Source organism: Phycodurus eques, chromosome 2 (assembly GCF_024500275.1).
Source record: "Phycodurus eques isolate BA_2022a chromosome 2, UOR_Pequ_1.1, whole genome shotgun sequence".
NCBI lineage: Eukaryota > Metazoa > Chordata > Actinopteri > Syngnathiformes > Syngnathidae > Phycodurus > Phycodurus eques.
Genome location: NC_084526.1, coordinates 7,672,611 through 7,700,581, shown reverse-complemented (window position 1 = coordinate 7,700,581; position 27,971 = coordinate 7,672,611). Strand labels below are relative to the sequence as shown.

The following is a 27,971-nucleotide window of genomic DNA, read 5'->3' as shown; positions in this document are numbered from 1 at the left end:
TCCGGCAGTAAGTCGGACTCATTCCCGGTGAGGGTTGGACTCCGCCAAGGCTGCCCTTTGTCGCCGATTCTGTTCATAACTTTTATGGACAGAATTTCTAGGCGCAGCCAAGGCGTAGAGGGGGTCCGGTTTGGTGGCCTCAGTATTGCATCTCTGCTTTTTGCAGATGATGTGGTTCTGTTGGCTTCATCAAACCATGAGCTCCAACTCTCACTGGAGCAGTTCGCAGCTGAGTGTCTTCAGCACCTCCAAATCTGAGACCATGGTCCTCAGTCGGAAAAGGGTTGCATACCCTATCCGGGTCGGGGATGAGATCCTGCCCCAAGTGGAGGAGTTCAAGTATCTTGGGGTCTTGTTTACGAGTGAGGGAAGAATGGAACGGGAGATCGACAGACGGATCGGTGAGTTTCCTTCGCAGGGTGTCCGGGCTCTCCCTTAGATATAGGGTGAGAAGCTCGGTCATCCGGGAGGATCTCAGAGTAGAGCCGCTGCTCCTCCGCATTGAGAGGAGCCAGATGAGGTGGCTGGGGCATCTAATTCGGATGCCTCCCGGACGTCTCCCTGGTGAGGTGTTCCGGGCACGTCCCACCGGGAGGAGACCCCGGGGACGACCCAGGACACGCTGGAGAGACTACGTCCTTCGGCTGGCCTGGGAACGCCTCGGGATCCCTCCGGAAGAGCTGGATGAAGTGGCTGGGGAGAGGGAAGTCTGGGCGTCCCTGCTAAAGCTACTGCCCCCGCGACCCGACCCGGATAAGCGGTAGAAAATGGATGGATGGATGGATTACGATAAATCGGAAGTAACGGAAACGTCGCTCCCGGCTTATTGCTTTATCCTAAATTAATTACAATTCTTATTTGACCTATAATTGCTACATTGTGAACTGCTATGTTGTTGTGTTTACAACAACCTTCACAGAGGTTTGGAGTTGATGTATTGAAAGATAAAGGTAACTCTGTTTCTGGATTTAATAATAATGGTCTTCATCCTCAAATATGTGAAATGCTTCCGTCTTTTCTTTGATGCTACACATAGTTATATACAGAGGTGTCTAAATTTACTCTCTTACATTTACTCAGATAGCATTTTGGATAGGTGTCAGTGTACTTATCAGAGTAATTTTAAGGAAGCATACTTTTTACTTCTACTTGACTATTTGTTAAGAAGAAACGATACTTTTACTCCGTTACAATGGTCTACATTATCAATGATTGCGTGCGCGATCTATTTTCAGACTTTCGTTTTTGACTTCCGCATCGGGCACCGTTGCTCCAATTCACCGTGATTACCACAGTGATGTTTGACTCAAGTTCACCAATCAAACGTCATCACGTCCGCACACAGTCTTCTATTGGGCTTCGCGGGCCAATCAAAGTGAGTCGTGACAGCCACGCGAGACTCGTGTTTACATCACAGGCTACAAAAAAACAACAGATTTAACATGCAGCGCAATTTTGTCACTGCCCAAACGTGGACAAATTTCAGTCCACTTCTAACTTGACAAAACACCTTGTGGTCCGTTGCAGATGTTTTTGCTGTTGTTTTGGCTGTGCATATGGCAACATCTCTCACACACACACACACACACACACACACACACACACACACACACTTTATCAATAAGTCTGGTCAGCAAACAGCTTCTGCATTCAGCCATTTTCGTGGATAAAGCAAAAAAAAACGATTTTTTTCAGGCCCTATTCATGTTTTTTTTTTGTTTTTTTTCCATTTAAAATTTTAATTGGTGGCGAGTTGGTTAAGTTCACACAGTCACATTTTTAGTACATTTTGTTGTTGTTGTTTTTAACTGCAAGTTTAGTGTAGACTTTTAACTAGTTTTATTTGTCTATTTTATTCTTGGTTGCCTTTTGTGAGAGGGTTATTTTAGTCAAAGAAAGAAAGAAAAAATAATGTCATCATCTGATCTAGTGGTTCTACATTGTAAGTGTATTAGAAAATGTTCATGATGTTTTAAAGTACTATTTAGTTTTGTTCAGCATTATTTTTGAGATGTGGTGTCAGGGCTGATACTGTTATTTTTTTATTAATATATTTTTTATTCAGGCACAGAGGCAAATAATGGGTTAGTATTATGTCTTATTCTTCCAGATGTCAATTAGATCTGCCCTCAGTTTTTGAAAAGATGGTCTATTTTGAGGTTCATGCTGCCAGCAGTTGCTCATAAGCGTGGACACTTCCGGTGGGCAGTCCCTGGGAGCCGGCATACGATAGCCTGAAAAACAATTTTGGAAAACAAATGTCCAAAATGTATATAAATCACTAAGTTTAAAGCCACCGAAAGTCATTTTTAGTACTGCAGTACTTGTGTCTTTACCTTTATCTACTTCTTCTCTGACCTGTTGGTTGCTCATACTGGTGTAAGGGATCATTCCCATGGAGAAGACCTCCCACAGCAGCACACCAAAGCTCCACACGTCACTCTCTGTGGTATAACGACCTACAAAGAGGCAGCAGGGGGCAGTGTTGATAAAGGCAAAGAGGACCGATGAGGAGCACCTCCGACACAGATCTCTCAGCAAAAACAGTGCCATAGAGGCTGTTATGGCTAATAATATCAGTAGAGCATGGGAATCAATGACAGAGTTTCATTTCAACCTTTTATCATTACAGATAATGCCTGTGATCACAATAAATCGTGAATTTTTGAGAAAAAAGCAAGAAGTAGTACTAATGTAGGAATGCCACCTCCATATCGCCATCATCCCTCCTAATCACTAGAGCATTATTAGAGTTTCTAGTTATTGTTATACACATTGTTTTCTCATCCTTTGCTCAACCCAACTGGTTGAGGCAGACAGCCACCCCACACTCGGGCTGTGTTCTGGATCACTTCCTTTCCACAATATAGCGCCGTATACCGTGAATTTGCATTTTGTAGTGCTGTTCGAATACAGTAAAGGTATAGTATCAAGTATAGGTAATTTTCTAAATAGTTCCCTCAATATATGTGTGTAGTGTAGTGTATAGTGGGGATGTGGCGCTGCTGACCTCGACTCGGGATGTTGAGCCGGTGGGGAGAATACTTTGAAGACCCCCTCAAATCCACCTTCCCATGAGGAAGCAGAGTCTGAGTTCTCTGAGGCGGGCTCTCCTATCTCTGGGGTTGAGGTCACTGAGGTGGTTAAAAAGCTCCTCGGTGGATGAGATTCGCCCTGAGTTCCTCAAGGCTCTGGATGTTGTGGGGCTGTCCTGGTGGACGCGCCTCTGCAACATCGCGTGGACATCGGGGACAGTGCCTCTGGATTGGCAGACTGGGGTGGTGGTCCCCCTTTTTAAGAAGTACTACTGGGGGATCACACTCCTCAGCCTCCCTGGTAAGGTCTATTTAGGGGTTCTGGAGAGGAGGGTCCGCCGGGAAGTCGAATCTCAGATTCAGGAGGAGCAGTGTGGTTTTCGTCCTGGCCGTGGAACAGTGGACCAGTTCAACTCCCTCGGCAGGGTCCTCGAGGGTGCATGGGAGTTCGCAAAACGGACCCTCCATCCATTTTATGGACTTGGAGAAGGCATTGACCATGTCCCTCGGAGAGTCCTGTTGGGGATGCTTCGTGAGTATGGTGTACCGAACCCCCTGATGCGGACTTTTCGATCTCTGTACGACCCGTGTCAGTGCTTTGTCCGCATTGCCGGCAGTAAGTCGGACTCGTTTCCGGTGAAGGTTGGACTCCGCCAAGGCTGCTCTTTGTCACCGATTCTGTTCATAACTTTTATGGACAGAATTTCTAGGCGCAGCCGAGGCGTAGTGGGGGTCCGGTTTGGTGACCTCAGTATTGCATCTCTGCTTTTCGCAGATGATGTGGTTCTGTTGGCTTCATCAAGCCGTGATCTCCAACTCTCACTGGAGCAGTTCGCAGCTGAGTGTGAAGCGGCTGGGATGAGAATCAGCACCTCCAAATCTGAGACCATGGTCCTCGGTCGGAAAAGGGTGGCGTCATTCGGGAGGAATTTAGAGTAGAGCCGCTGCTCCTCCACATTGAGAGGAGCCAGATGAGGTGGCTGGGGCATCTGATTTGGATGCCTCCCAGACGCCTCCCTGGTGAGGTGCTCCAGGCACGTCCCACTGGGAGGAGACCCCGGGGACGAACCAGGACACGCTGGAGAGACTACATCCTTCGGCTGGCCTGGGAACGCCTCGGGATCCTCCCGGAAGAGCTGGATGAAGTGGCTGGGGAGAGGGAAGTCTGGGCGCCCTTGCTAAAGCTACTGCTACTGCTACCCGACCTCAGATAGGCGGTAGAAAGTGGATGGATGGATGGAGTTTCCTCAATGTATCCTACAATGCATCTTGAAGAGTAGCGAACAATTAAGGATTCACTAGAAAAGCCAATGATGCAATGCACCGATACGGAACAATGATTTTCCCTTTCTGGGCTATTTTTCCAATCATGAGACAAATTTATGAGTTGTAGCACGAAAATATGTTTATTTAAGAAAGTAGAGCAACACATGATAACACAGATGGACATAATGCGCTTTGTCCATGTTAATTATCCATCCATCCATCCATTTTCTGAGCCGCTTATCCTCACAAGGGTCGCGGGAGTGCTCCAGCAACCTATCCCAGCTACCCCAGCTAGGCGGGGTACACCCTGAACTGGTTGCCAGCAAGGAAAATGAGAGGGAAGGGAGAATAGAAGAGGCAAGTGTGGTGGACCAGGAAGTGGCAATGATTAGTAAGGGGAAGTTAGAAAGGCATTAAAGACATTCCTGTGGAGGTATGGAAGCATCTACGAGAGGTGGCTGCGGAGTTTTTGACCAGCTTGTTCAATAGAATTCTAGTGCGTGAGAAGATGCCTGAGGAATGGAGGGAAAGTATGCTGGTGCCCATTCTTAAGAACAAGGGTGATGTGCAGAGCTGTGGCAACTATAGAGGAATAAAGTTGATGAGTCACACAATGAAGTTATGGGAAAGAATAATGGAGGCTAGACTCAGCACAGAAGTGAGTATTTGCGAGCAACAGTATGGCTTCATGCCTAGAAAGAGTACCACAGATGCATTATTTGCCTTGAGGATGTTGATGGAAAAGTACAGAGGTCAGAAGGAGCTACATTGTGTCTTTGTAGATCTAGAGAAAGCCTATGACAGAGTACCCAGAGAGGAACTATGGTACTGCATGCGGAAGTCTGGAGTGGCAGAGAAGTATGTTAGAATAATACAGGACATGTACGAGGGCAGCAGAACAGCGGTGAGGTGTGCTGTCGGTGTGACAGACAAATTTAAGGTGGAGGTGGGACGGCAGCAGGGATCAGCCCTGAGCCCCTTCCTGTTTGCAGTGGTGATGGATAGGCTGACAGATGAGGTTAGACTGCAATCCCCGTGGACCATGATGTTTGCAGATGATATTGTGAGCAGCTGGAGGAACAGTTAGAAAGATGGAGGCATGCACTGGAAAGCAGAGGAATGAAGATAAGCTGAAGTATGACAGAATATATGGGCATGAATGAGAGGGGTGGTGGGCGAAGAGTGAGGCTACAGGGAGAAGAGATAGCAAGGGTGGAGGACTTTAAATACTTGGGGTCAACCGTCCAGAGCAATGGTGAGTGTGGTCAGGAAGTGAAGAAACGGGTCCAAGCAGGTTGGAACGGGTGGAGGAAGGTGTCAGCTGTGTTATGTGACAGAAGTGTCTCTGCTAGGATGAAGGGCAAAGTTTATAAAACAGTGGTGAGGCCAGCTATGATGTACGGATTAGAGACAGTGACACTGAAGAGGCGACAGGAAGCAGAGCTGGAGGTGGCGGAAATGAAGATGTTGAGGTTCGCTCTCGGAGTGACCAGGTTGGATAAAATTAGAAATGAGCTCATCAGAGGCACAGCCGAGGTTCGATGTTTTGGAGACAAAGTTAGAGAGAACAGACTTCGATGGTTTGGACACGTCCAGAGGAGAAATAGTGAGTATATTGGTAGAAGGATGATGAGGATGGAGCTGCCAGGCAAGAGAGCTCGAGGAAGACCAAAGACAAGGTTGATGGATGTCGTGAGGGAAGACATGATGGCAGTTGGTGTTCAAGAGGAGGATGCAGGAGATAGGCTTACATGGAAAAGGATGACGCGCTGTGGCGACCCGTAAAGGGACAAGCCGAAAGGAAAAGAAGAAGAAGAAGAAGAATTAACCTACCATGCATGTTTTTGGGATGTGGGAGGAAACCGGAGTGCCCGGAGAAAACCCACGCAGACACGGGGGGAACATGCAAACTCCACACAGGCGGGGCCGGGGATTGAACCCCGGACCTCAGAACTGTGAGGTAGACACTCTAACCAGTCGGCTACCGTGCCGCCCCGTGTTAATTAAGGTGGTTCAAATTGCTCCCACTCGCCTCTCATGTAAGGGAGCACAGTTCCTATTATGACCTTCCTACACTGGCTGTCTGTGCAACTTAGTGTATTATTGTAGTATTTTAAGATTCAGCTTTTTTTTCTAAATCTCTAAATCAGGGGTGTTAAACTCATTTTTGTCATGGGCCACATCGTAGTTATAGCTTGCCTCAGAGGGCCGTAAAGACTGTGAACCCATATAAATGAATTATTACCTCATATAATGAATGACATACACAACAAATTGATGGGCAACTAGTTTTGAAATCAGAAGCCCCTCCCCCCCAAAAAAAACTTAAATTATTATTACATTTATTTTTAAAAGGGGATTGTTGACAAAAAAAAAGCTTGCAACATCTAATTACAAATGAAAACAAGTTTGCAATTTGGGTATTTTCGCAAGAAACATCTAGTCGACGCACATGATTTGCTTTCGAGGGGCCACATAAAATGATGTGGCGGGCCAGATCTGGCCTCTAACTGCTCTAGTTCCCACCTTACCTCTCTGAGCTGCTCCATTCTCCAGTACCAGAGAATTCAGTTTTAAATGAAGAGAATTAACTCCTGCCCGGAAGCGCAGGTCAGCTGACCAACTGCTACTGGAGGTATCGAAGTGTAGCTGGAAACACAGAGGGGATAGGGCTTTTTCTATCGCTGGTCCCAAACTTTGAACTGCCCTCTCGGTGTACTTTAGAAACCCCCTTCGCTGTCTGTTTTTAAAACCCGCCTTAAAACTTGTTTTTATGCCCTGGCATTCAACACAGCATGAGACCTGATCCCTTATTTTAGTGTCTTATGTGTTATTATTGTTTTTAACCATGTTACTGTTTTAGTGTTTTTAAATTCTGTTCTTTTCAATTTGCTTGTGTTTTAATTAGGTTTGTATTTATCTACAGAACATTGTCTCAGCTGTGGTTGTTTTTAAAATGCTGGGTAAATAAAAATGATGAATAAATTGGTAAAATACACTCAGCATTTTATGCTAATTTACTTAGCATTTACTCCTTATTTACATAACAGTTATTATATGTAATTGACCTATTTTACGCATAGCAATATAATTATTTGTTCAATCTCTATCGACGAGTTGCCTTTACTACTCCGCCTCAACATTTAAAGCTTGAAGTCAACTAGCTAACTAAGTCATCGAGTGTTTTTGTAATTGCGTCTTCCAATGGGCCAATTTGCAGAGGACTTTAACTCCCTCAATGACTACTATTGCCCTCCTCCCTTTCCCCCACTGCTATGCTGCCTCTGATTTTGCATCGGAATATTATAGCAATACCTCCTGTTGGTGGACATTCAAACTCTTTTTATTTTACCCCAAATGTTGGTCAAATTCCAAACGATATGACCTCGGGTGTTCGACTTTTGTGCATTTGATTGTGAAAATTCTGGAAGGCCGTTGATATTCTTGCTATCCAGCTTAAGGTCCATGTACTTCTGTACTTCACTCTTTGTCCTCACTAGTAAAACAATTCAACGCATTAGTAGAACTACTAGGGTGCACTAGTAAAACAAGTGTGTCTTATTAGTAGGCCCGCCACATCATTTTATGTGGCCCCTCGCAACCTTTTGGCTTAAAAATATGACTAGTAAGCCACAGTCTGCTGAATTGTCTTACTACTTACTTACTGACTGGATATCAAGGTTTTCAAAAAAAGGCTCAAACGGTTTCCAAGGAAATCAATCCTAGAATGGGAGTTTGGATATTTTAGGATGGATGTGGCGGTCACTATTGTGTGCGTGCAGACAACGACTGCAGGTAGACGTGAGATACCGTAGTTGAGCGCTTCGGGAGCTGTCCATTTGATGGGAACCTGTCTGAGGCCGCCCTCCGCTGAGTAGACTCCATCGTCCTGCTGCCGCGACATCCCAAAATCGCTGATCTTGACGATGTGCTGCTCCGCCACCAGACAGTTTCTTGCTGCCAAATCTCTGAAAACACACAAGACAGATGCGAGTCGAGTGTATACACACACACAAGATGATGCTACAGCACAAAATAAAAAGATCAGAAAGAGTGTAGATGCTCGTCTAATGTCACATGAGGCACTTTGACGTGTCACACAGTACACCTCACAATTAGACTTTACACCGATTTTATCGGGCTGATCGGTATCGATATTTGACATCATTGATCGCCTCCGCAAAAGACATTTATTCCGCGTCGCCGGTTGCACAGTATATTTGAATCCAAAAGCTAGTTTATTTTTAGCCTTGTCGCGTGTCTTTTGACGTGGTACTGCAAATATCTGACGGCCAAGAAGAAGTTATTAAAAAAAATAAATAAATAAAAAAAAAACATGTCGGGGGTGTGGGACAGACAACACGTCTGAGACAGGCAACCCGTAATTAGACTACAAAACAAATTGGCCCTTTCACGATTGCACTGTCAGACTACTGCAATAAAATCTTGTATTCCGATACCACCGCATCACGTTTTTTACGATCATTGGGCTCTATCTTGCCAACTCAAATGCGACCGGATACACTCGTTACCGTGGCGACGACAACAAGAGTGGAGCGCGCCGACTTTGTAATATAAGGACAAAATGGGGTGAAACGTGTGTTAGTGGTCACCGGTGCTCAGGACAGGAAAGAAGGTTCGTTTTAAGGCTTGCATGAGGTATGTTCACATACTTTTAATACGATACGGCTCGGAAGTAGGCAACAAAACGTTATGTAGCCTAGCAAGCGAGTGGTAGCACGAACGGTTGGACGTAAACATGCCGCCGTTCTGTCGAATGCATGCTCTAAAGTTTCGGTGTGTGGGTGAAGTCATTTCATTAAAAATAAAGTAATTTAATTACAATAGGTTAGCACCCATTATTTCTGTCATGTTGTAATGTTGGTTTGACCTGACTGATTAGAATACACGATCTGATAGAAGAGTTATTCCCAACCTTATGGCGGCAAGGAACATATTTTACCATTGAAAAATCTCACGGCACACCAACAAACACAAATGTCACAGAAAGTGGAGACATTAATTACTGTATTTACTTCCTGCCATCTAATAGAAGACCATTCATCTGTTCTGTCTGTCACTATCCCTCACTGGCATAAATAGAGGAACAAATATATATTATTGATTGTAAATATAATTTTTGGAGCAATTAAGTACACCAGTATATACAATAAATGAACAGGTCATTTAAATAGACACATTCCTCCATCTCGTTTTTCGATATCGTTTTTTTAAACTCGCTGATCGACCCCAAAATTCCTGATCGTGTAAAGCCTACTCACAATCATCTCATTAGCGAGTTTTAGATTTATTTTTTATTTGGATTCATTTTTATATCAGCTCACAAAGATGCTTTTTGACCGGTGAGAAAAAAGTACCACCAAAATGACCAACATTCAAATAAAGTAGTATGGGTTTTACTCCATTAAAAAATGTATTTCATAATAGTGTAAGTCGTTATAACATTATGAACATTCACATTGCAGTCAAATACGGTATAGGGAAATAAAAAAATATGTATTTAAATAATGATTAAAAATGCATTGCACAGTTAAATGGGCCTAAATAAATGATTAAATGCAAATGATTGTAATGTCTTTGTTGTCTTAATGTGTTAATTTGTTTATTTTGAGAGAATTACAACAAGCAACAGGCACCGATTTGGTGGACTTGCCCATAAATATGGAGCTGTTGAGGAGGTTTGATTTCCATTATGTACAATATTACCTGTGAATGCACTTCCTTGTCTCTAGGTACTCCATGCCGGCTGCAACACCTTCTGTCATTCTGACCAACATCTTAGGGGTCAGACTCGGACCGTCCTGACGCAAGAAGGAGAGGAAATCTCCACCTTGTCAAATGTGCACACATACTGTATCAGTTCAGTACTGTATCACATACATACTGTATCACAAGCACGCGTTCCCTCGAATTTGAATAACTATGTGAGCGAGTCTTCTTTTTGTTTCCTCAAAGTGATGTTATACGACTGTCCCATTTCTTGACAGTGAGATAGTGAGAACAGATGCTAATAAATACTTTTAAAATGTGTTTTAATATTTTAAGTGTGTTTTAACAAGTTTAAAGTGTGTTTAAAGCATGTGGTAGGGATAAAACTACAAAAAAAATGTTTTTTATATGATCTCTCTATACTGTGGATTTTCACCTATCGCGCGGTCTGGAATGGATCCCCTGTGACAAACAGCTTCACAACTGTTGCATGTTTTCTGCACTGTTTAAAAGTCTTAGGCACAATTAGATGTGTTTTTTAGCAATGCTACTATCTAATAAGTATAGACATAGACACAGACAACATATATGATGCCACTCGGGCTGAACTGGAGCCTATTTGTGATTGGTAGTGATCAGGCTACTTCCTGGTTCATGGAGTTATGACAAACAAATAGTTTCGGTATGATTCTGGGGATGCCACAGTGACTCAAACTATGAAAATAAATTCCACAATCTGCACCTTTCACACAAAAATGTAATGTCTTCTTCCTTGCCCCATTTGTGTGCGTGTGTGTGTGTATGTGTGTGTGTGTGTGCTTGTTCATGATCAGGCTAATTCCTGGTGTATGTAGAATGTTAGTATTCGTTCGTTATCAGGTTCATTCCTGGTTTATGTGGAATGATAAACCGACAGGCGGTGTCATTGAGATTCTGTGGGTTGGACTATTCCATTAATGCCAAAATGTCTCAAACTTTGAAAATAAATATGATACGTCGACCCTGATTCTCACAAGATTAAATAGCATCTTTCTTGGCTCAATGCGCTGCCTCTCGACAAATTCTGTTATGTAATTTTGTGTAGCCTTGCGAACTGCATCTGTCCTTTCGTGTTTTAATGGGTTTTTTTTTTTTTATTTTATTATTTTTTTTTTTAACCAGACATAGAGCACTTTAGCACAGTCTTGAACTTATGTTCTTATAAGAATAAGAGCTTTTTTTTTAGTTTTAGCATTTACGAGATACGAGCCATGACTTGACCAATTTTTTGTCTTGAGATACAAGCAAATTTGGAGATATGAGTGCATTTCAGCTGCACACCTCACAATATCCAGCCACCATCAATGTTTAATCTGCTTCTTTATAGATTAAACCATAAATATACCACAAAAAGATGATGGGAAAAAATTACGAACAGGCAGGGTTTTCCGCAAATAATGGGACAGATTCCCTAAAAAATAGCTGACTTCGTGAATGCCGAGTCGCAAATATGTGTGAGTCCACTGCATCACTTCAATGGTTCAGCCAGTCATACTGTTACTCTTCAACTTTTCAGACCATTTCTGCATGATTTCTGACTAAACCATGCCACAAGAAACCTCATGCTGCATACCTTTAACCAGCTCCATTATGATGTAGATGGGCTGTTTCTGAGTGCAGATGCCAATCAGCTTGACAATGTTGGGATGATCGTACTGTTTCAGGATCCTGCATGGCACAGGAGCAGTATGATGTGGAGTGGGGGTGGGTGCATGTGATGTTCATATGTGGGCATGCAGTCTTACTAACCTGGCCTCCATCAGGAACTTATTCCTGTGTTCTGGTGCCAGGTTCTCCTTACAAGCCTTCACTGCCACAGGGGTGTTATCACTGCACAGAGTCCCACTGTACACCTCCCCAAAATTACCCTGTGTAGTCCGTAAAAAGAAAACACCATCATAATCATCATTACCCACATCTGCAAATGTATTTTTTCCCCCTCATTTTCGAAAAAGAGCTCTTCATACAGTATGTGTTACAATACGAGGATAGCAGAGTGAAGCATTTGGTTAGCCGTCACAGTCCAGAAGTTCTGAGTTTGAATCTCGGTCCTACCCATACTCATGTGGGGTTTCAGCTCACCAGTGATGGGACATTGTGATTTCCTAGGAATGTTGTAGAAGTGATCATTTGAAAATGCACAACACTTGCAGGGTTGCATGTAATACCGGTACTTAGAAAGTATCGCAATACCTCACTGTTAAAAATTACATCATACCAATGGGGTTATTTTGTACGGTATTTTAAGAGTGACAGTAACAGAGCCGGCTTCAGGCAGCAGTCTGTGCGTCTGCATCCAGAGGGCTGTTTGTAGTGGGCGCGCCTCTCAAGTAGCCTCACACATCGTGTTTTCGGGGTGCGAAATCAATGGCAAAACTTTGGCGCCCGTCTGCAGTTCATGAAGAAAAGGAGGATCGAGATATGGAAACATTTTGCTCACACGGAAGCTGAAAGATACTGCAGTCAGATATAAAGTCGCTGAGACCAGAGGAGAGAAAGCCTCCAATGCAGTAGGCTACGGCCAAACAAGCTCGCTAAACGGCATTGTCAGTTAAAGAGTTGAAAGAGTTTCAGGTTAGCAAAGGTGACGCATTCAAACGACTTTCCTTCAAAACGACGTCGAACGAGTGGGAATTATTTTGTGACAAGCAAACTTGTGCCCCACTGGTTGCATTTGATGAGGCAATTAATCAGTAGCGTTGTCTGTAGATGAGCGGAGTCGAGCAAAACTAAGCACCTGCGTTGACTCATGCATTTAACTAAGACACACTTTTAAATGATGATGTACAGTAAATATTTCCTCTCATCCTTCCAAATTAAACTCCTTATATGGAAGCAAAAATGGAAACACGGTCAGTTTTACCCACCCGCCCGATGAGGCTTCCTAATTTAATGCCATCGTGTTCCAGGACCCATTTGTCCTATAAGAAGAACAAAAAGCAAGAGAGCCATTTAGCAGTTAGCGGGTACTTTTTTATCCTAATGGACAAGCTAAGTGAGTGATTACGTGGAGGAAAAGGAACAAGTGATGCGGCACCTTGAGCACAGGTTTCCTCAGCTGTATATTACACTTGCGGGTGATGTGCTGTCGGGACGAGAGCATATGACGGATCAGGTGCGGGATGCTGCAGAAGCTCTCCCCATCCAGGCGGTACTCATTCTTCATAACATCCAAAAGCATTCAAAGATGTAATAAAACAGAGAAAAGAGTGACTGAGGTCTATACTTGAGAGTGAAATTGAAAACAGGTTGCATGGTGTGAGGTCAGCGTCACTTACGTTTGTGTTCTGAATGAGGAAATGCTTGCAGGAGCCATCCCAGTGGACAGAGAGCACAAACCCCTGTTTTTCTTGACTCTTTCTCACCAGGAAATCTCCATCACACTGCAGCAGCTGTTGAACCTCCATCCTGGGAACAACTCCGTGGTACCAGTCTTGCTGCGCCAGAGGACGATCCTCCTCCTGTAGCTGCAGCACAGAGGAGGCGACAAACGGTACGGATCGTGGAATAAATGGCGTGATTTTGAAGAACATGAATGGAGATGCTTGGCAAGCGGGTCTGTCATGTTTGCATCTGCTAAGCGGGTTTTCGGTAGTGTTTGTTACCTCCGCCAAGTGAGACAGAGTGAAAGGTTTTGTTTTTTTGTTATGTGGAGGGGGATCCCATTCAATTACGATGCGTGATCCGACGACATATGCACGTACATATGCAGTAAATACTTGGCCCATTTCTACCACTACAACGTGCTGTTAGCTAACTAGCTTTGCCTATGCCCTGAAAATGTATCTTCCCTTGATGCCACAATTTACAGAACAGCTTGGTGTCGTTGTTTAAATTCACAAGCGAGGAGGTGACGCCGCAGCACGGTGGTCGACTGTTTAGCACATCTGCCTCACAGTTCTGAGGACCGGGGTTCAAATCCCGGCACCCCCTGTGTGGAGTTTACATGTTCTCCCCGTGCCTGCGTGGGTTTTCTCCGGGCACTCCGGTTTCCTCCCACATCCCCAAACACATGCGTGGTAGGTTAATTGAAGACTCTAAATTGCCCATAGGTGTGAATGTGAGTGCAAATGGTTGTTTGTTTCTATGTGCCCTGCGACTGGCTGGCGATCAGTTCAGGGTGTACCTCGCTTCTCACCCGAAGATTGCTGGGATAGGCTCCAGACCCTGGTGAGGAAAAGTGGTACAGAAAATGGAAATGGATGGATGGAGGTGACGCCACAGATGAGGACATCATCCATCTCACAGCCGATTGCAACCCGGGAAGCCAGTTAGCTCGCAGGCTAGCTTGTGGCCTCTTGTCACAAGGCTGTCCGGGTGGGATTTATTCCAGCCACCAGAGGATTTAAGAGATTTATTTTTTTTTTTCAGCTGAAGGGAGTGCAGGGAGAAAGATGCAAGATGAAGAAGCATCCATTTTTCAGCGGGGTGTGGTTTCACACATTCAGTTTCATGATTTTGAAGCCTCCCTCCTTGAGCCGTCACCTTATCGTGGTGGACGGGTTTGTGTGTCCCAATGATTCTAGAAGCTAAGTTGTCTGGGGCTTTATGCCCCTGGCAGGGTCATCCATGGCAAACAGGTCTTAGGTGAGGGTCCTGACTGTTGTTTGTTTGTGCCTATGCACCAAACAGCAGTTCAGAGTACCCACCCTTTTTGGAGTCCTTGGAGGTGGTGCTGGAGAGCGCTCCCGCTGGGGACTCCATTATTCTGCTGGGGGACTTCAATGCTCACGTGGGCAATGACAGTGAGGCCTGGACACCAACGATGAGGGATGCTGTCAAGCTGAAGAAGGAGTCCTATCGGGCCTTTTTGGCCTGTGGGACTCCTGAGGCAGCTGATGGGTACCAGCTGGCCAAGCGGAATGCAGCTTTGGTGGTCGCTGAAGCAAAAACGCTGGCATGGGAGGAGTTCGGTGAGGCCATGGAGAAAGACTTCCGGACGGCTCCGAGGAAATTCTGGTCCACCATCCGGCGTCTCAGGAGGGGGAAGCAGTGCACCATCAACACTGTGTATAGTAGGGATGGGGTGCTGCTGACCTCGACTCGGGACGTTGTGAGCCGGTGGGGAGAATACTTCGAAGACCTCCTCAATTCCACTGACACGCCTTCCCATGAGGAAGCAGAGTCTGGGTTCTCTGAGGCGGGCTCTCCTATCTCTGGGGTTGAGGTCACCGAGGTAGTTAAAAAGCTCCTCGGTGGCAAGGGTGGATGAGATTCGCCCAGAGTTCCTCAAGGCTCTGGATGTTGTGGGACTGTCCTGGTTGACACGCCTCTGTAACATCGCGTTGACATCGGGGGCAGTGCCTCTGGATTGGCAGACTGGGGTACTGGTCCCCCTTTTTAAGAAGGGGGACCGGAGGGTGTGTTCCAACTACAGGGGGATCACAGTCCTCAGCCTCCCTGGTAAGGTCTATTCAGGGGTGCTGGAGAGGAGGGTCAGTCGGGAAGTTGAATCTCAGATTCAGGAGGAGCAGTGTGGTTTTTGTCCTGGCCGTGGAACAGTGGACCAGCTCTACACCCTTGGCAGGGTCCTCGAGGGTGCATGGGAGTTCGCCCAACCAGTCTACATGTGTTTTGTGGACTTGGAGAAGGCGTTCGACCGTGTCCCTCGGGGGGTCCTGTTGGGGTGCTTCGGGAGTATGGGGTACCGAACCCCCTGATACGGGCTGTTCGGTCCCTGTACGACCGGAGTCAGAGTTTGGTCCGCATTTGATGTGGTTCTGTTGGCTTCATCAAGCCGTGACCTCAAACTCTCACTGGAGTAGTTCGCAGCTCAGTGTGAAGCAGCTGGAATGTGAATCAGCACCTCCAAATCTGAGACCATGGTCCTCCGTCGGAAAAGGGTGGCATGCCCTCTCCAGATCGGGGATGAGATCCTGCCCCAAGTGGAGTAGTTCAAGTATCTTGGGGTCTTGTTCACAAGTGAGGGAAGAATGGAACGGGAGATATACAGGCGGATCGGTGCAGCGTCTGCAGTGATGCGGACTTTGTATCGTCCGTTGTGGTAAAGAAGGAGCTAAGCCGAAAGGCGAAGCTCTCAATTTACTAGTCGATCTGCGTTCCTACCCTCACCTATGGTCATGAGCTGTGGAAAGAACAAGATCCCGGATACAAGCAGCCGAAATGAGTTTTCTCAGCAGGGTGTCCGGGCTCTCCCTTAGAGATAGGGTGAGAAGCTCGGTCATCCGGGAGGATCTCAGAGTAGAGCCGCTGCTCCTCCACATCGAGAGGAGCCAGATGAGGTGGCTGGGGCATCTGATTCGGATGCCTCCCGGACGCCTCCCTGGTGAGGTGTTCCGGGCATGTCCGACCGTGAGGAGACCCCGGGGACGACCCAGGACACGCTGGAGAGACTACATCCTTCGGCTGGCCTGGGAACGCCTCGGGATCCCCCCCGGAAGAGATGGATAAAGTGGCTGGGGAGAGGGAAGTCTGGGCGTCCCTGCTAAAGCTACTGCCCCCGCGACCCGACCTCGGATAAGCGGTAGGAAATGGATGGATCAATGGATTTTGAAGCCTCAAATTATAATTCGGCAGAGTTGTTAACAACACTCTTCTCTGTGGTGTGTCAAATTGACAGGATATGTTTATTTACAGGGACTTCCTTGTTTTATTGACTAATGCATTAATCTAAAGGACAAAAGTCAGGGATATGCTGAAGGTTGCTGTCAATGAAGGTGTGCAATTTGACACTGATCCAAATCGGGATTGTTCAGCCTTGGCACTGGTGAGTGCCATTCTTGGTTTTAATGAAACACCCCGAAAAGAGGCCACAGGGAGCAGTTATTCCATGTACTGGAAAATCAGCACAAATTTAGGATTCAAGGTCAGCACATACTTATTAAGAGTCAAAGAAAGTTTTCCTAATTTTTCTCTTCCATGCAATCCTGGAAAATATTTATGTGCCCCCACCCATACAATAGAAATATTTCAATTGAAGATCAAGGTTTTTATAAATATGTATAATAACTATAAAATACTGAAATATTTAGTATACAAAATCAATACTGCTTGAAGCCCCTGTAGTGAAATACTAATTGTCATTAATTCTAGCATTTTTCAACATGAGAACCAAAATAGGCACACACACAGTTTGTTCTATTCAGTTCAACATGGCTTTTTGTTGTTTTGGGGGGAAGAAAAAAGTCAGTAAATGGAGAAAGAAAAAAAGAATACAGCAAATCTAAGCTACTCATAGTGAATGTCAATGCTGCCCTTGCGCACCCCAGAGAGTGACAAGTGATTTCTGTTTGCAACTCTGGCATTTTTCCACCAAAACATGATGATTTGTTTACTACTGTATGTCGCGAGAAGCTTCACTGCCTCAGCGTTAGCAGCTCCGCTTCAAGTGCAGTACAGCTGGGTCAGTATCACTATAAAGTGCTGTTAGTGTCTTCATCAGAACCACTCAGTCATCATGAAAATGTAGCAATAATGAAATTCTGAGGTCTTCTTATAACTGGCCAAACATTTGCACTCATACCAGAACAATGATACATTTCTTAAAATATGTTTCATTGATGTTGAAGCATTTTTATTCTTTGGCTGTACGTGATTTTGGCACATCCCAAACACTGTCCTGCTAACTACAGTGTGCGCAATCATCACATTCTCGGTATAAGTGTTTAACCTACATCACTTCTGGCTCGAGACAAATTCTTCATGATGCCGTTCCTGAGTAGCTTGAATAGTGACTGGTTGTCTTCCTGAAAACCAGACACAGAGCAAAGCATGAAGATTAGTGATAGCTTGAATTGATGTATTATTTATATATTAAGTTGATAATTTATTGCGGTAGCGAGTCGGCACAAAATGGCTTTTCAATTATAGCAAACAGATTTTTATAGCTTGAAACATTTATGGTCCAATTTAATGTCCTTCTTAGACTAGGAAAGTTGTTGGATATTGTAAATAATGGAAAAGAAAAAAAAAATCAGTGGAAGCGAAGTCGCACATCACTATCAGTAATGGATTCACCCGTTAAATAGTGTGTATTTTAAACTGTAAACTCAAGATAACTGAAAACATAAAAATGTCAGTTGTATGGAACTACATTAAAAAATACATTCTAGGTAAGTATTTGGCAATGTGGCAATAATATGATGGCTTTAGGAGGACTTTTTCTTTTTTTTTTTTTTTTATGGATTTAACATTTCTCTTCATTCAGCCAATAAAGAGTGACAAATACAGGGACTTCAGTCAAAGCTGAAATAACCTTATATTGTTTATGGTCACTTAAAATTTGGATATATTTCAAGAAGATGGAGGAAAATCCATTTAAAAAATGATCTTAATTTCTAAAACCTCCCTTGATGTGCTTTCATTGCCATCAAAGAGAGCAGACTAATAGACACATCAGCGTCTGGAAGCAGCCCAATAGAATCACGATGGAATCTATTTGGATGACAGATCTTGAACTTCTTGTCCAAGCTTTGGACATTAACAACCTGAATACAGAACATTTGTTGAAGAACATACGTTGCTTGCGTTGGACGAAAGTGAAAGCGAGTCTTTGTCCAGCTGCAGCGCAGGAGGAGGTTCTCGGGAGCCCAGCTGCTCCAACTTTGTCTTCAGAATCAACCTCTGGACCTCCAGTTTGGCCCTCCTGCCTTGAGACACAGCTACCTGCTGCCGACACTCCTCCAGAGCATGCCGCTTGCTCAGCTGGTAGATCCTGCACGTCATATTGCAGTGGATTTGTTTCATGATTAACACAAAACTTAATAATACTTGTATGGGACAAAGACAAGAAGAACGTCTGCTACGTTAATGCTAACACATAATGGGGAAACGCCATAGATGAGATATTCAACAGCATCAGTTGTCACGTGTTATAACTCTTTAAGGAAGGGATATTTTTAACACAAACGGTGGTGCTCCACATGCGGACAGACAATATAACAATACTCACAGGCATATATTTTTTTATCCTCTGCGAAGAACGAGGAATATTACTGTGGTTTACTGAGGAGCTGGGACCGTCTCCATCTGTAGCCGTATGCCTGGATTATACTGCCCCCAGGTGGCCGAGGTACACACCAAAAGCAGCAGCACAATGTTGATTGAATTGAAGCAAAAAATGTGACATAAACTATTTCATTTATTTACATTCTTTTTACTTCTCATTATTGTTTGCTTTTATATCCATCCATTTTCTTCCGCTTATCCGAGGTCGGGTTGCGGGGCAGTAGCTTCAGCAGCCACAGCCACTTCCTCCAGCTCTTCCGAGGGGATCCCGAGGTGTTCCCAGGAAAGCAAAGAGACGTAGGCTCTCCAGCGTGTCCTGGGTCGTGCCCGGGGTCTCCTCCCGGTGGGAAGTGCCCGGAACACCTCATCAGGGAGGTGTCCGGGAGGCATCCGAATCAGATGCCCCAGCCACCTCATCTGGCTCCTCTCGATGTGGAGGAGCAGCGGCTCTACTCTGAGATCCTCCCGGATGGCCGAGCTTTTCACCCTATCTCTAAGGGAGAGCCCGTACACGCTGCAGAGGAAACCGATTTCGGCTGGCTGTATCCGGGATCTTGTTCTTTCGGTCACGACCCACAACTTGTGAACATAGGTGAGGGTAGGAACGTAGATCGGCCGGTAAATTGAGTGCTTCGCCTTTCGGCTTAGCTCCTTCTTCACCACAACGGACCGATACAAATTCCGCATCACTGCAGACGCTGCACCGATCCGCCTGCCGATCTCCCTTTCCATTCTTCCCTCACTCGTGAACAAGGCCCCAAGATACTTGAACTCCTCCACTTGGGCCAGGATCTCATTCCCGACCCGGAGAGGGCACACCACCCTTTTCCGACTGAGGACCATGGTCTCAGATTTGGAGGTGCTGATTCTCATCCCAGCCGCTTCACACTCAGCTGTGAACCGCTCCAGTGAGAGTTGGAAATCACTCACTGGAAACGAGGAGGTCTAGGAGGTCATTGATCGTCTATTGGAGGCGACTTACAGGACAAATGACCCTCACAAGCGACACGATTGGCTAGCACAAGACAATGCAGATGTCAATATGTTCTATTGACAAGTGGGATCAATAAAAGAGGATTCGTATCTGGCTGCAGCCTCACCGGCTCAACATTCCTGCAGAACCCAGAGAGTGATGACTACAAGAGTTCTGCTAGTACTGGGGATATTTCGACTTTCAATGTTTCTCTGCCTGAAGTATTAATTTGAGAAAAATACAATATAGATGTATCATATTCTATAATATACACACCAAGTCAGTCTAATGTACTGCAGTTCACAAGGAGCAAGAGAGATGTTGTTCCAAATGAATAAAAGAAACTTTTCTTGTTCAAATGGTGAAAATGATTTGAATTAATATTAAATAACAAAATATAGCAATTTCACGATAAGGCCTTATTCAAAGCAACATGTAGAACACGGGTGTCAAACTCAAGGCCCTGTAAGCCAGATGCAGCCCACCACATCATTTTATGTGGCCCACTAACGCAAATACGATGTGTGTACTTGATGTTTCTTGCTAAATGGATTTGGTTTGTTTTCATTTTGGCAGGAAATATCACCTGAAATTGAAATTTTCCCTTGAACCCTTTTTACAAGCATTTATTTTCACCAACTCCCTTAAACATGAACTGGACAATAGCGGTATACTACAATATTTTGCTTGCCAGTTGTGGTTACTAAGTAGCATAGTGGGCTGCCATCTTGTCTCTCTCTCTCTCTCGTTTGTAATAGCCACTGTGTATTATAAAACATGTCTTCAACATGTGGAACAAAGGGAACATAATCTCTGCGCCAGCAAATGTTCTGCCCTTTAATGACTTAGTCCAAACCCAGTTTCCAACTTCACTCCCACAGGACCTTCGCAGAGCCTCATCATCCATGGAGAATGAGTACTTCATATCATTGACTACATTGTTACATTCGAATCCATAATGCACTTCGTGCCTTTTGGGAGCACACCATATTAATCGTCGTTCCGATGTCGCGCATCAGACTCTGCCAGTGGGCCCAAAGTGACGCACATATAGTCTTTGCAGCTACCAACAGGACGCAAGTGTTAACTCAAACGTGCGGTCCGCTCACCTCTGGCCCTTCCTGACCGCTCCTCCATCCGCCACCAACTCCAGCTCCAGCTGTTCTACAGAAACCTGCTGGGAGCTCAGAGACCGGGTCAAGTCCAGCAGCTCCATCTCGACTGCAGTCAGCCTGGGCCAGGAAAACCCAGATAGACATTGGGTGCAATCAGAAAGAAGAGATCCAAAAAGCAAAAAAGGGGAGTGTGTGATGGATTGTTTGTTTACAGGTACATCTGAATAAATTAGAATATGGTAGAAAAGTCCATCTATTTCACTACTCATACATTCTAGAGGTTCATTAACCACTTGAGAAAATACTTTTCAGAGGGCAAATTCCTGCTGTAAAAATCATTTTCACTGTTTCTTGAGTATTTGTTGCATAATATTCGAGTTTATTTAGATGGTGAACTTTGGGTTTTTCGTTTGCTACCAGCTATAATCATCGAAACTATACATATCATAAAATATTTACTCTGAGTGTGTGTGGTGTACCTCTATGAGTTTCACTTTTTTGAATTGAACTACTTCACTAAATTAAGCTTTTGAGACTATTGTAATTTATTAAGATGTTCCTGTAGATGTGTACATTTTGCATGTATCCGAATGGATTGGCAAATATTTACTTTTTTTTAATATATATACTATATATATTTTTTTTTTTTTTGGGGTGAATGGGTAGAAATGTACTTGTGCTGGAAGGTTTCCAGTGTTAAGTCATTGAGCTGGACTTCTTGAGGCTTTAAGTTCTCTGTGTTCTCTAAAAGGCTGCAATCGAATTCTGCACTAACAGGAATGTCCCCCACAGACCTGCAAAACACACACACACACACACACACACACACACACACACACACGTGGGGTTCACCTGATTATTGCATTTTGTTTCCCTGCCCACATGACCGACCTCTGAAACAGGGGTCGGCAGGGGGCATGGTTTTAAAACTCCCCGTTACCTGTTCTGTTGGATGAAGCTCTCGTACTCTGTGAGAGGATCGATGGATGCAATAGCGGTGGACATCTCCAGGTGGATGTGAACCACTTCTTGATGAAGGAAGGAGGAAATGTCAAAATACTCCTGCAGGATCTCCTTTCTGGCACAAAAGAAGAAATGACATGCGCTCTGGCATCAAGTGTGATAAATGCTGAAGAGCTTGAGAACCTTCTTAATTACAAAAACTCTGTACATGTACATTATTTGCATATTAATTATGTACTGTAATGTACAGTGGAAACTGTATATAAAGTCTACACACCCCTGTTCAAATGTCAGGTTTGTGTGATATAGTATCCAATACTAAATTAAACTACACTTAAAAAATAAAAATAAAAAACTGGATCACAAATACGGCACGAATACTGCCTAGCAGCTGGTGACTTGGCAGCTATGTGACATCATCAAGAAAATCCTAGCCAAAGCATACAGTATGTCACTTGCTAATTTTTATAATGAAGTACACACACATCTGTGTTGCACCATCAATGGAAGAAAATTTGGCATGTAAAAAAAGCACATTAGACAGTCAGAATACATATTTTTCCTAGCATTTCTTTGAAATAGTTCCACTGAATCGGGGAATGATGCAAACATGGAAAGCAGAGTGTACATTTTCTGCCAACAAGGCAGAACAGAATTCTAGCTATCTTACATGATTATCACCATCTCTTGCTGCAGAGCCTGCAGGGCGTCGAGCATGGCAGGCTGGATGTGCGTGTGGTGCTGCCGCTGGTACACTTGAGCGGCACGAACAGACAGCACGTAGTCATTGTGCACCTCGTGGAGTTTCATTGTGGCCTTGACGCAACACTCTTTGGCCCTGTCACGCTCCTTATCTGCAAGCATACAGCGTTTAATTTGTTTCGTGACCACGTTCATAATTCAAAACACTCACATCTAAAATCACCGTTCCCCGTTGAAATGAATAGAAATGCCATTGTGTTTTTTTTCAAAATCATTTATATTGAACATTTATTTTATCCAGGTAAGGCAATCGAGAACAGCTTCTCTTGCGCAATGGCTGTTCAGTCTGTTCAAGACTTCCGCCCCCAAAAAAGAAAGAAAACTCAAATATTTGCGTGGTAAGAAACTTTATATTCTACTTTATAAAAACATACAGTAATGACATAATTAAACAGGATGTAAAGGAATTAAAACACTTTTGCCATATTTTTTTTTGTTTCATTTCAATGGACATTGTGCTGCTCCTTCTGGTGTCTGCGCCTTGTACACCTGGGGACAGTACAATACAGACATAAGGATAAACAGCAACGGTCTCACCGATTCAATAAGCGCCAATAGATACAAAATATATACCAGTGAGTACTGTCATATTGTGTCTTCAAATATCCGTTCTGACAAGCTTTTAAACACAGCAAAACTGATTAGAGTTTGTTAACCTGGTGTTTCCCATTATGTATTAGCATTAAGTTAACAGATTTTAAGCAAAGTCATATGGTTGTTGTAAATATACAATGTGTTATTTTCTTTGTTCTCTGTTTAGTTTGACAGTAAACCTCAAATGGAAGTGGTAATAAACAGCTGGAAGCCTCTTTTTTTTTTTTTTAAAGAGTTGTTCGCTAAATACCAAACTGCTGCTTGTTGGGAAGTTAGTTGAGCTGAGTTCACTGGTTCCATTCAGGCCTCAACCTCAACCGCAAAATGTTTTGCTCACAAGTCAAAGCAAAAAACAAACAAACAAAACAAAACAAAAGTCAACCGAACGACGGCTCAAATATCGAAAAATCTGTGAGTCGGATAACTGGGTCAGGCACGACTGTCGATTGCATCATCCTGGTGAGGACAGAATTAAACATGTAAAGTAGAGACGTTGACCTTTACTGGCTTCCTGGAACTTCCTCTTTGCCTGAGCTGCGTCTCTCACCGCCTGCCTGTAGCTGCTCTTCAGCTTCTCCAGATCTGTCTCGGTCACCTGCAGCACGGAATAGCATCTTTTTACACACTCAAACACAGCGGTAAAATATACCCACTGGCCACAATATTACACACAAGCAAATGTATGTGTGAGGTCCGTATTACATAACCTAGCAGAGAGTAGCAAAACACAACGAAAATAAACAGTCACTTCAAAACCTGCAAAATAGCAGTAGCGCAAATGAGGAACCGTGACATAGTGGGGAAACACTGTTGTACTGTTTTGGAACAATATTTTGCGTGTGCATCTGTTTGATTTTTATTGTGCTCCTCTCAGATCCCCATGTCGTTTTTGTGTTCCGTCTTGCTATGTGGGGCAAAAGGACCCTTTGCCCCAAATTGCCAAAGGCACAGCATGGGGAGTGAGAATGACATCGGCCATTTTTTTTAGGGGGCTTTAAAGGCACAAATGATTGTAGTGCAGAAATTCTGCCTAGCAAGAAATGGCCTTGCAAATGTGTGGTGTGGTGTGTTCAAGAAAAATAGTAATAATAATAATAATAATAATAAGTGTTGATCTCTATCTCTCCAGCCGCCAGCTAGGCAAAATTGGATTTCATTTGAGATGTTATATATACAAATTATATAGACTTTTTGCTGTCTGTGCGTTTCCGGTCATTGCTCTTCAACTGGAGTTAAACAAAAATAAATAAAAATAAGACTATAAGAGTGAGTGGGAAGCTATAAAGTGGAGTCTCAGGCTTACTTACATACAGGAAGAAGTATTACAGATACCTGAAGCAGTTTTGCAGGTATCTGCAATGAACTTTGCTCCAGCCAAAGGATTTAAAGTATTACTTTGGTTTTTTTTTTTCTCTGAGTTTTGTCGGCAGTCCTTAAATGCACGTCGTGCACTGTCAAAAGTGAAAGGTGAAGTAGGTACCTGGTTCGCTCCCAATGCACCTACTAATTGTCTGTGTTCTCCACTTTTCCATTACACTTTGCTGGTATTATTGAACATTTAGTAGTGTGTCTAAATACCAAAAGGTGAGGTTAACGACCAACTACCATTTGTGTAAAGTCCTTTCCCGTGTGTGATGTCAGGTCAACTTGTGCTAAAGTGCTATTTAGGCTAGTATGCTCGCAAATTATATTGATGAGCCACATGTGAAGGTGGTTTGTTACGTAACATGGGTTCATGATTGTGTACATGTTAGATGCATGCTGTTGATGCTTTACGATCCACTCTGTTGTAAGTACTTTGTCACCACCTTGTGGCATCTGTACGCTACTACAAACCGCTTTCAGGGATTGATTGATTGATTGATTTTTTGATATTCGTGGCAGGACACATTCTCTATTGCATGCGACTAGCTGGGGCTCACCGTATGGTAGCCACTTCTGCTTGCGCCTAATTTTACAGCTAAGTAATTAAGAAGAAGCACGCAGTTTAACAGAGGTAGCGTGAGTGTGAAATGATGCCGGAAGTGGACATATTTGGCCCATAAAGATGATTGCGATTCTCATTCTGATACCTGTTTGACTTTGGCCGTGTCAGTCACTCACCTTGCTGAGCTCCTGCCTCAGGAGACTCCACTGCTCCGCGTAGGATTTGCGGAGCTGCTGTTTGTCTCGGATGAGCAGCGTCAGTTTGCTGACGGGTCCGCTCAGCAGCTCTTCAGAACACCTCCTCATCAGCTGGCTCAGCAGGTCTGTCTGAGACACCAGAGCCCCCCAGGACTGAGGGCAGAGAAGCAAGAGGATTTACAACATTGCTTCTACAACGGGGACAGTGTTAAAGGACTTTTCAAACTGAAATAAATACACTAGTAGTGTATCAAAAATGACATGTATATGAGCTATGTTAGTTAAATTGCTTCAGTGTGGAATTGACATGTTTTCCCCATGCTTCTGGAGTTTACTCTGAGTTCCTCCCACATTCCAAAACACGCACGTTAGGTTCATTGAAGACTGTGTAAATTGTCTTTAGGGGTGAAAGTGAGGGAATGGTTTCTTATCTATATGTGATCAGCAAATTACTGGCGACCAGTCCGGGATGTCCTTTGACCAAAGTCAGATGGCTCCAGCTGACCCACTCACCGCCCTAAAGAGGGTAATTGCTACGGAAAATATAGGGATAGATAATTTGACTGCTAAAATATTAGACAACCAAGCATCTCTGTCAAGAACTCATTTTTGGTGAGGAGCTTGTATTTTATTGGATTGTGTTTTGTACAGGGGACATAAAAAGTCTACACACCCCTGTTCGAATGCCAGGATTTTGTGGTATAAGAAAAATGAGACCAAAACCTTTTTCCATCATCATTGTGACATATAATCTGTACAACCCAAATGAAAGACAAAATATGTTTTTGGAGATGGGAAGCAAAAATAAATAACTGGGATAATGTGGTTGTCGACACCCTCTTATAACTGGGATGCGTCTGTATTCAGAATTAACCAATCACATTAAAACTTTTAAATTGGATTCAGCACACACCTGTCACCATTTAAATTGCCTCTGATTAACCCCAAAGTTCAGAACCCCAAAGTTCAGCTGTTCTTGTAGGCTTTTCCTGACTTTTGTTGTTGTTGTTGTTGTTTTGCTTTCTAGCAGAAGCCGGAAGGTTTTGTGTTAACATTGAATGGTAATTGGGAAAAGTTTTAATTATTTTTTTAGTTTAGTTGGACAGGTTACAGGTCATATCAATGGTGGAAAAAGCTTTGACATTATTTGTCTCCTCCTTCTCCATATTGCTGCTGTCCCAGATTTTTGTTCTTGCTGAATAAGATCCAAAGATCTCAATCAATCAATCAATATCTCAAATGCGGGTGACTTTACCTCTCTGTATTAAAAAAAAAGTTAAGAGACCGTTTTAACAAAGTAAGGAGGAAAACGTACACTTATCTGTTTTCAAGTGTAGGGAACAGAAGCAAAAATGTAAAAAAAAAAAGTAAAATACAGCTACTGTAACAAAGTATTTGTACTCCAGTGGTTTGAGATACGAGTGATTTGACTTAGGAGTTTTTCAAGACACAAGCAGTCGTTTGGCCGATTTATCGCTTTGATTTGAAATATGAACATACAACCGTACAAATGTATGGTGGCAGATAACTCAACTCACTGCACAACTAGCAGCAGTTTAGGGACCAAATCTTCAAAAGAGAGGCTTCGAGTGAGAAAGAGAATTACACGTTGTGTATTTAAAACAACCACACAACTTTGCCTTAGGAATGCACCTCTCGCCTAACGCTAACACATGATGGAAAGGGCTATTTTGATAATTGCGGTGTTGTAACGCTTTAGCAACGGATATTTGAACACAAACAGTGGAGCAACACACAGAGATAATGTCACAACACTCACAGGCACATATGCTTTAACACTTACACTATTGCAGCTCACTGAGTCACTGAGAATAGTGGTGAAACTTACTTGTTTGTGTCTACATGACTCTATTATACTGCCCCCTGTTAAATTCTACACATTCTATTGAATTATTTTACTACTGTATGTTTTTTTTATAAACTACAATACTATAGATTACCATTTTTCTAGATGGATCACATTCAATGGCCCAAAATAAAGACATATGCACATAAATAGCAATACACCATTTAAGACAGCCATCCATTTGCATTGCTTTCATTGCGTGGTCTGACCTCGTTGATCTGGCTGATGTGGTCCTTTCCAGCTCCGGGCTGAGGCCGCTCCTGCTTGTCCACCATGAGGGCCATGTGGTGCAGCTGAACTGCAAACTCCCTCTCACTCTTCACCCTCTGGCCCATCCACTTTTTCATGACCTCCATCACGTGAAGCTCGGAGTCCAGCAGCCTCAGCACAGCCACGTGAGCCCGAGGGCAGCGCAAGTCCTCCCCAAAGCCCATCTCGGGCCTTTTAGGAGCTAATCTTTTAAGCGAGACTGTGCGCCTACAAGAGCTTTGTGTTCTCCCCACAAGTGAGACAGAAACAAAGTGGTGTGTTGCCGC

The 27,971-nt window shown here is 43.9% G+C and overlaps 1 protein-coding gene across 2 annotated transcripts; it reads right to left on the bottom strand.

The window, feature by feature from the left end:
- Positions 1-689: 689 nt before the first annotated feature.
- Positions 690-27,971, bottom strand: fes (FES proto-oncogene, tyrosine kinase). 2 transcript variants are annotated; one of them, XM_061665752.1, is made up of 18 exons: positions 27,645-27,971; positions 25,548-25,721; positions 23,943-24,039; positions 22,759-22,942; positions 22,066-22,203; positions 21,800-21,919; positions 21,120-21,242; positions 18,549-18,744; positions 17,705-17,776; positions 13,349-13,537; positions 13,108-13,230; positions 12,938-12,991; positions 11,820-11,938; positions 11,644-11,738; positions 10,029-10,152; positions 8,112-8,269; positions 2,337-2,459; positions 690-2,234 (listed from the first exon to the last, which is right to left on the bottom strand). In XM_061665752.1, exons 1-18 carry the CDS (start codon positions 27,867-27,869, stop codon positions 2,092-2,094), a joined length of 2,457 nt encoding a protein of 818 aa, XP_061521736.1. In that variant the 5' UTR covers positions 27,870-27,971; the 3' UTR covers positions 690-2,091. The 2 variants fall into 2 exon arrangements, 1 of the variants encoding a protein (XP_061521736.1); XR_009767336.1 differs by lacking the exon at positions 690-2,234 and adding an exon at positions 6,833-6,950 and having other exon boundaries at positions 2,380-2,459.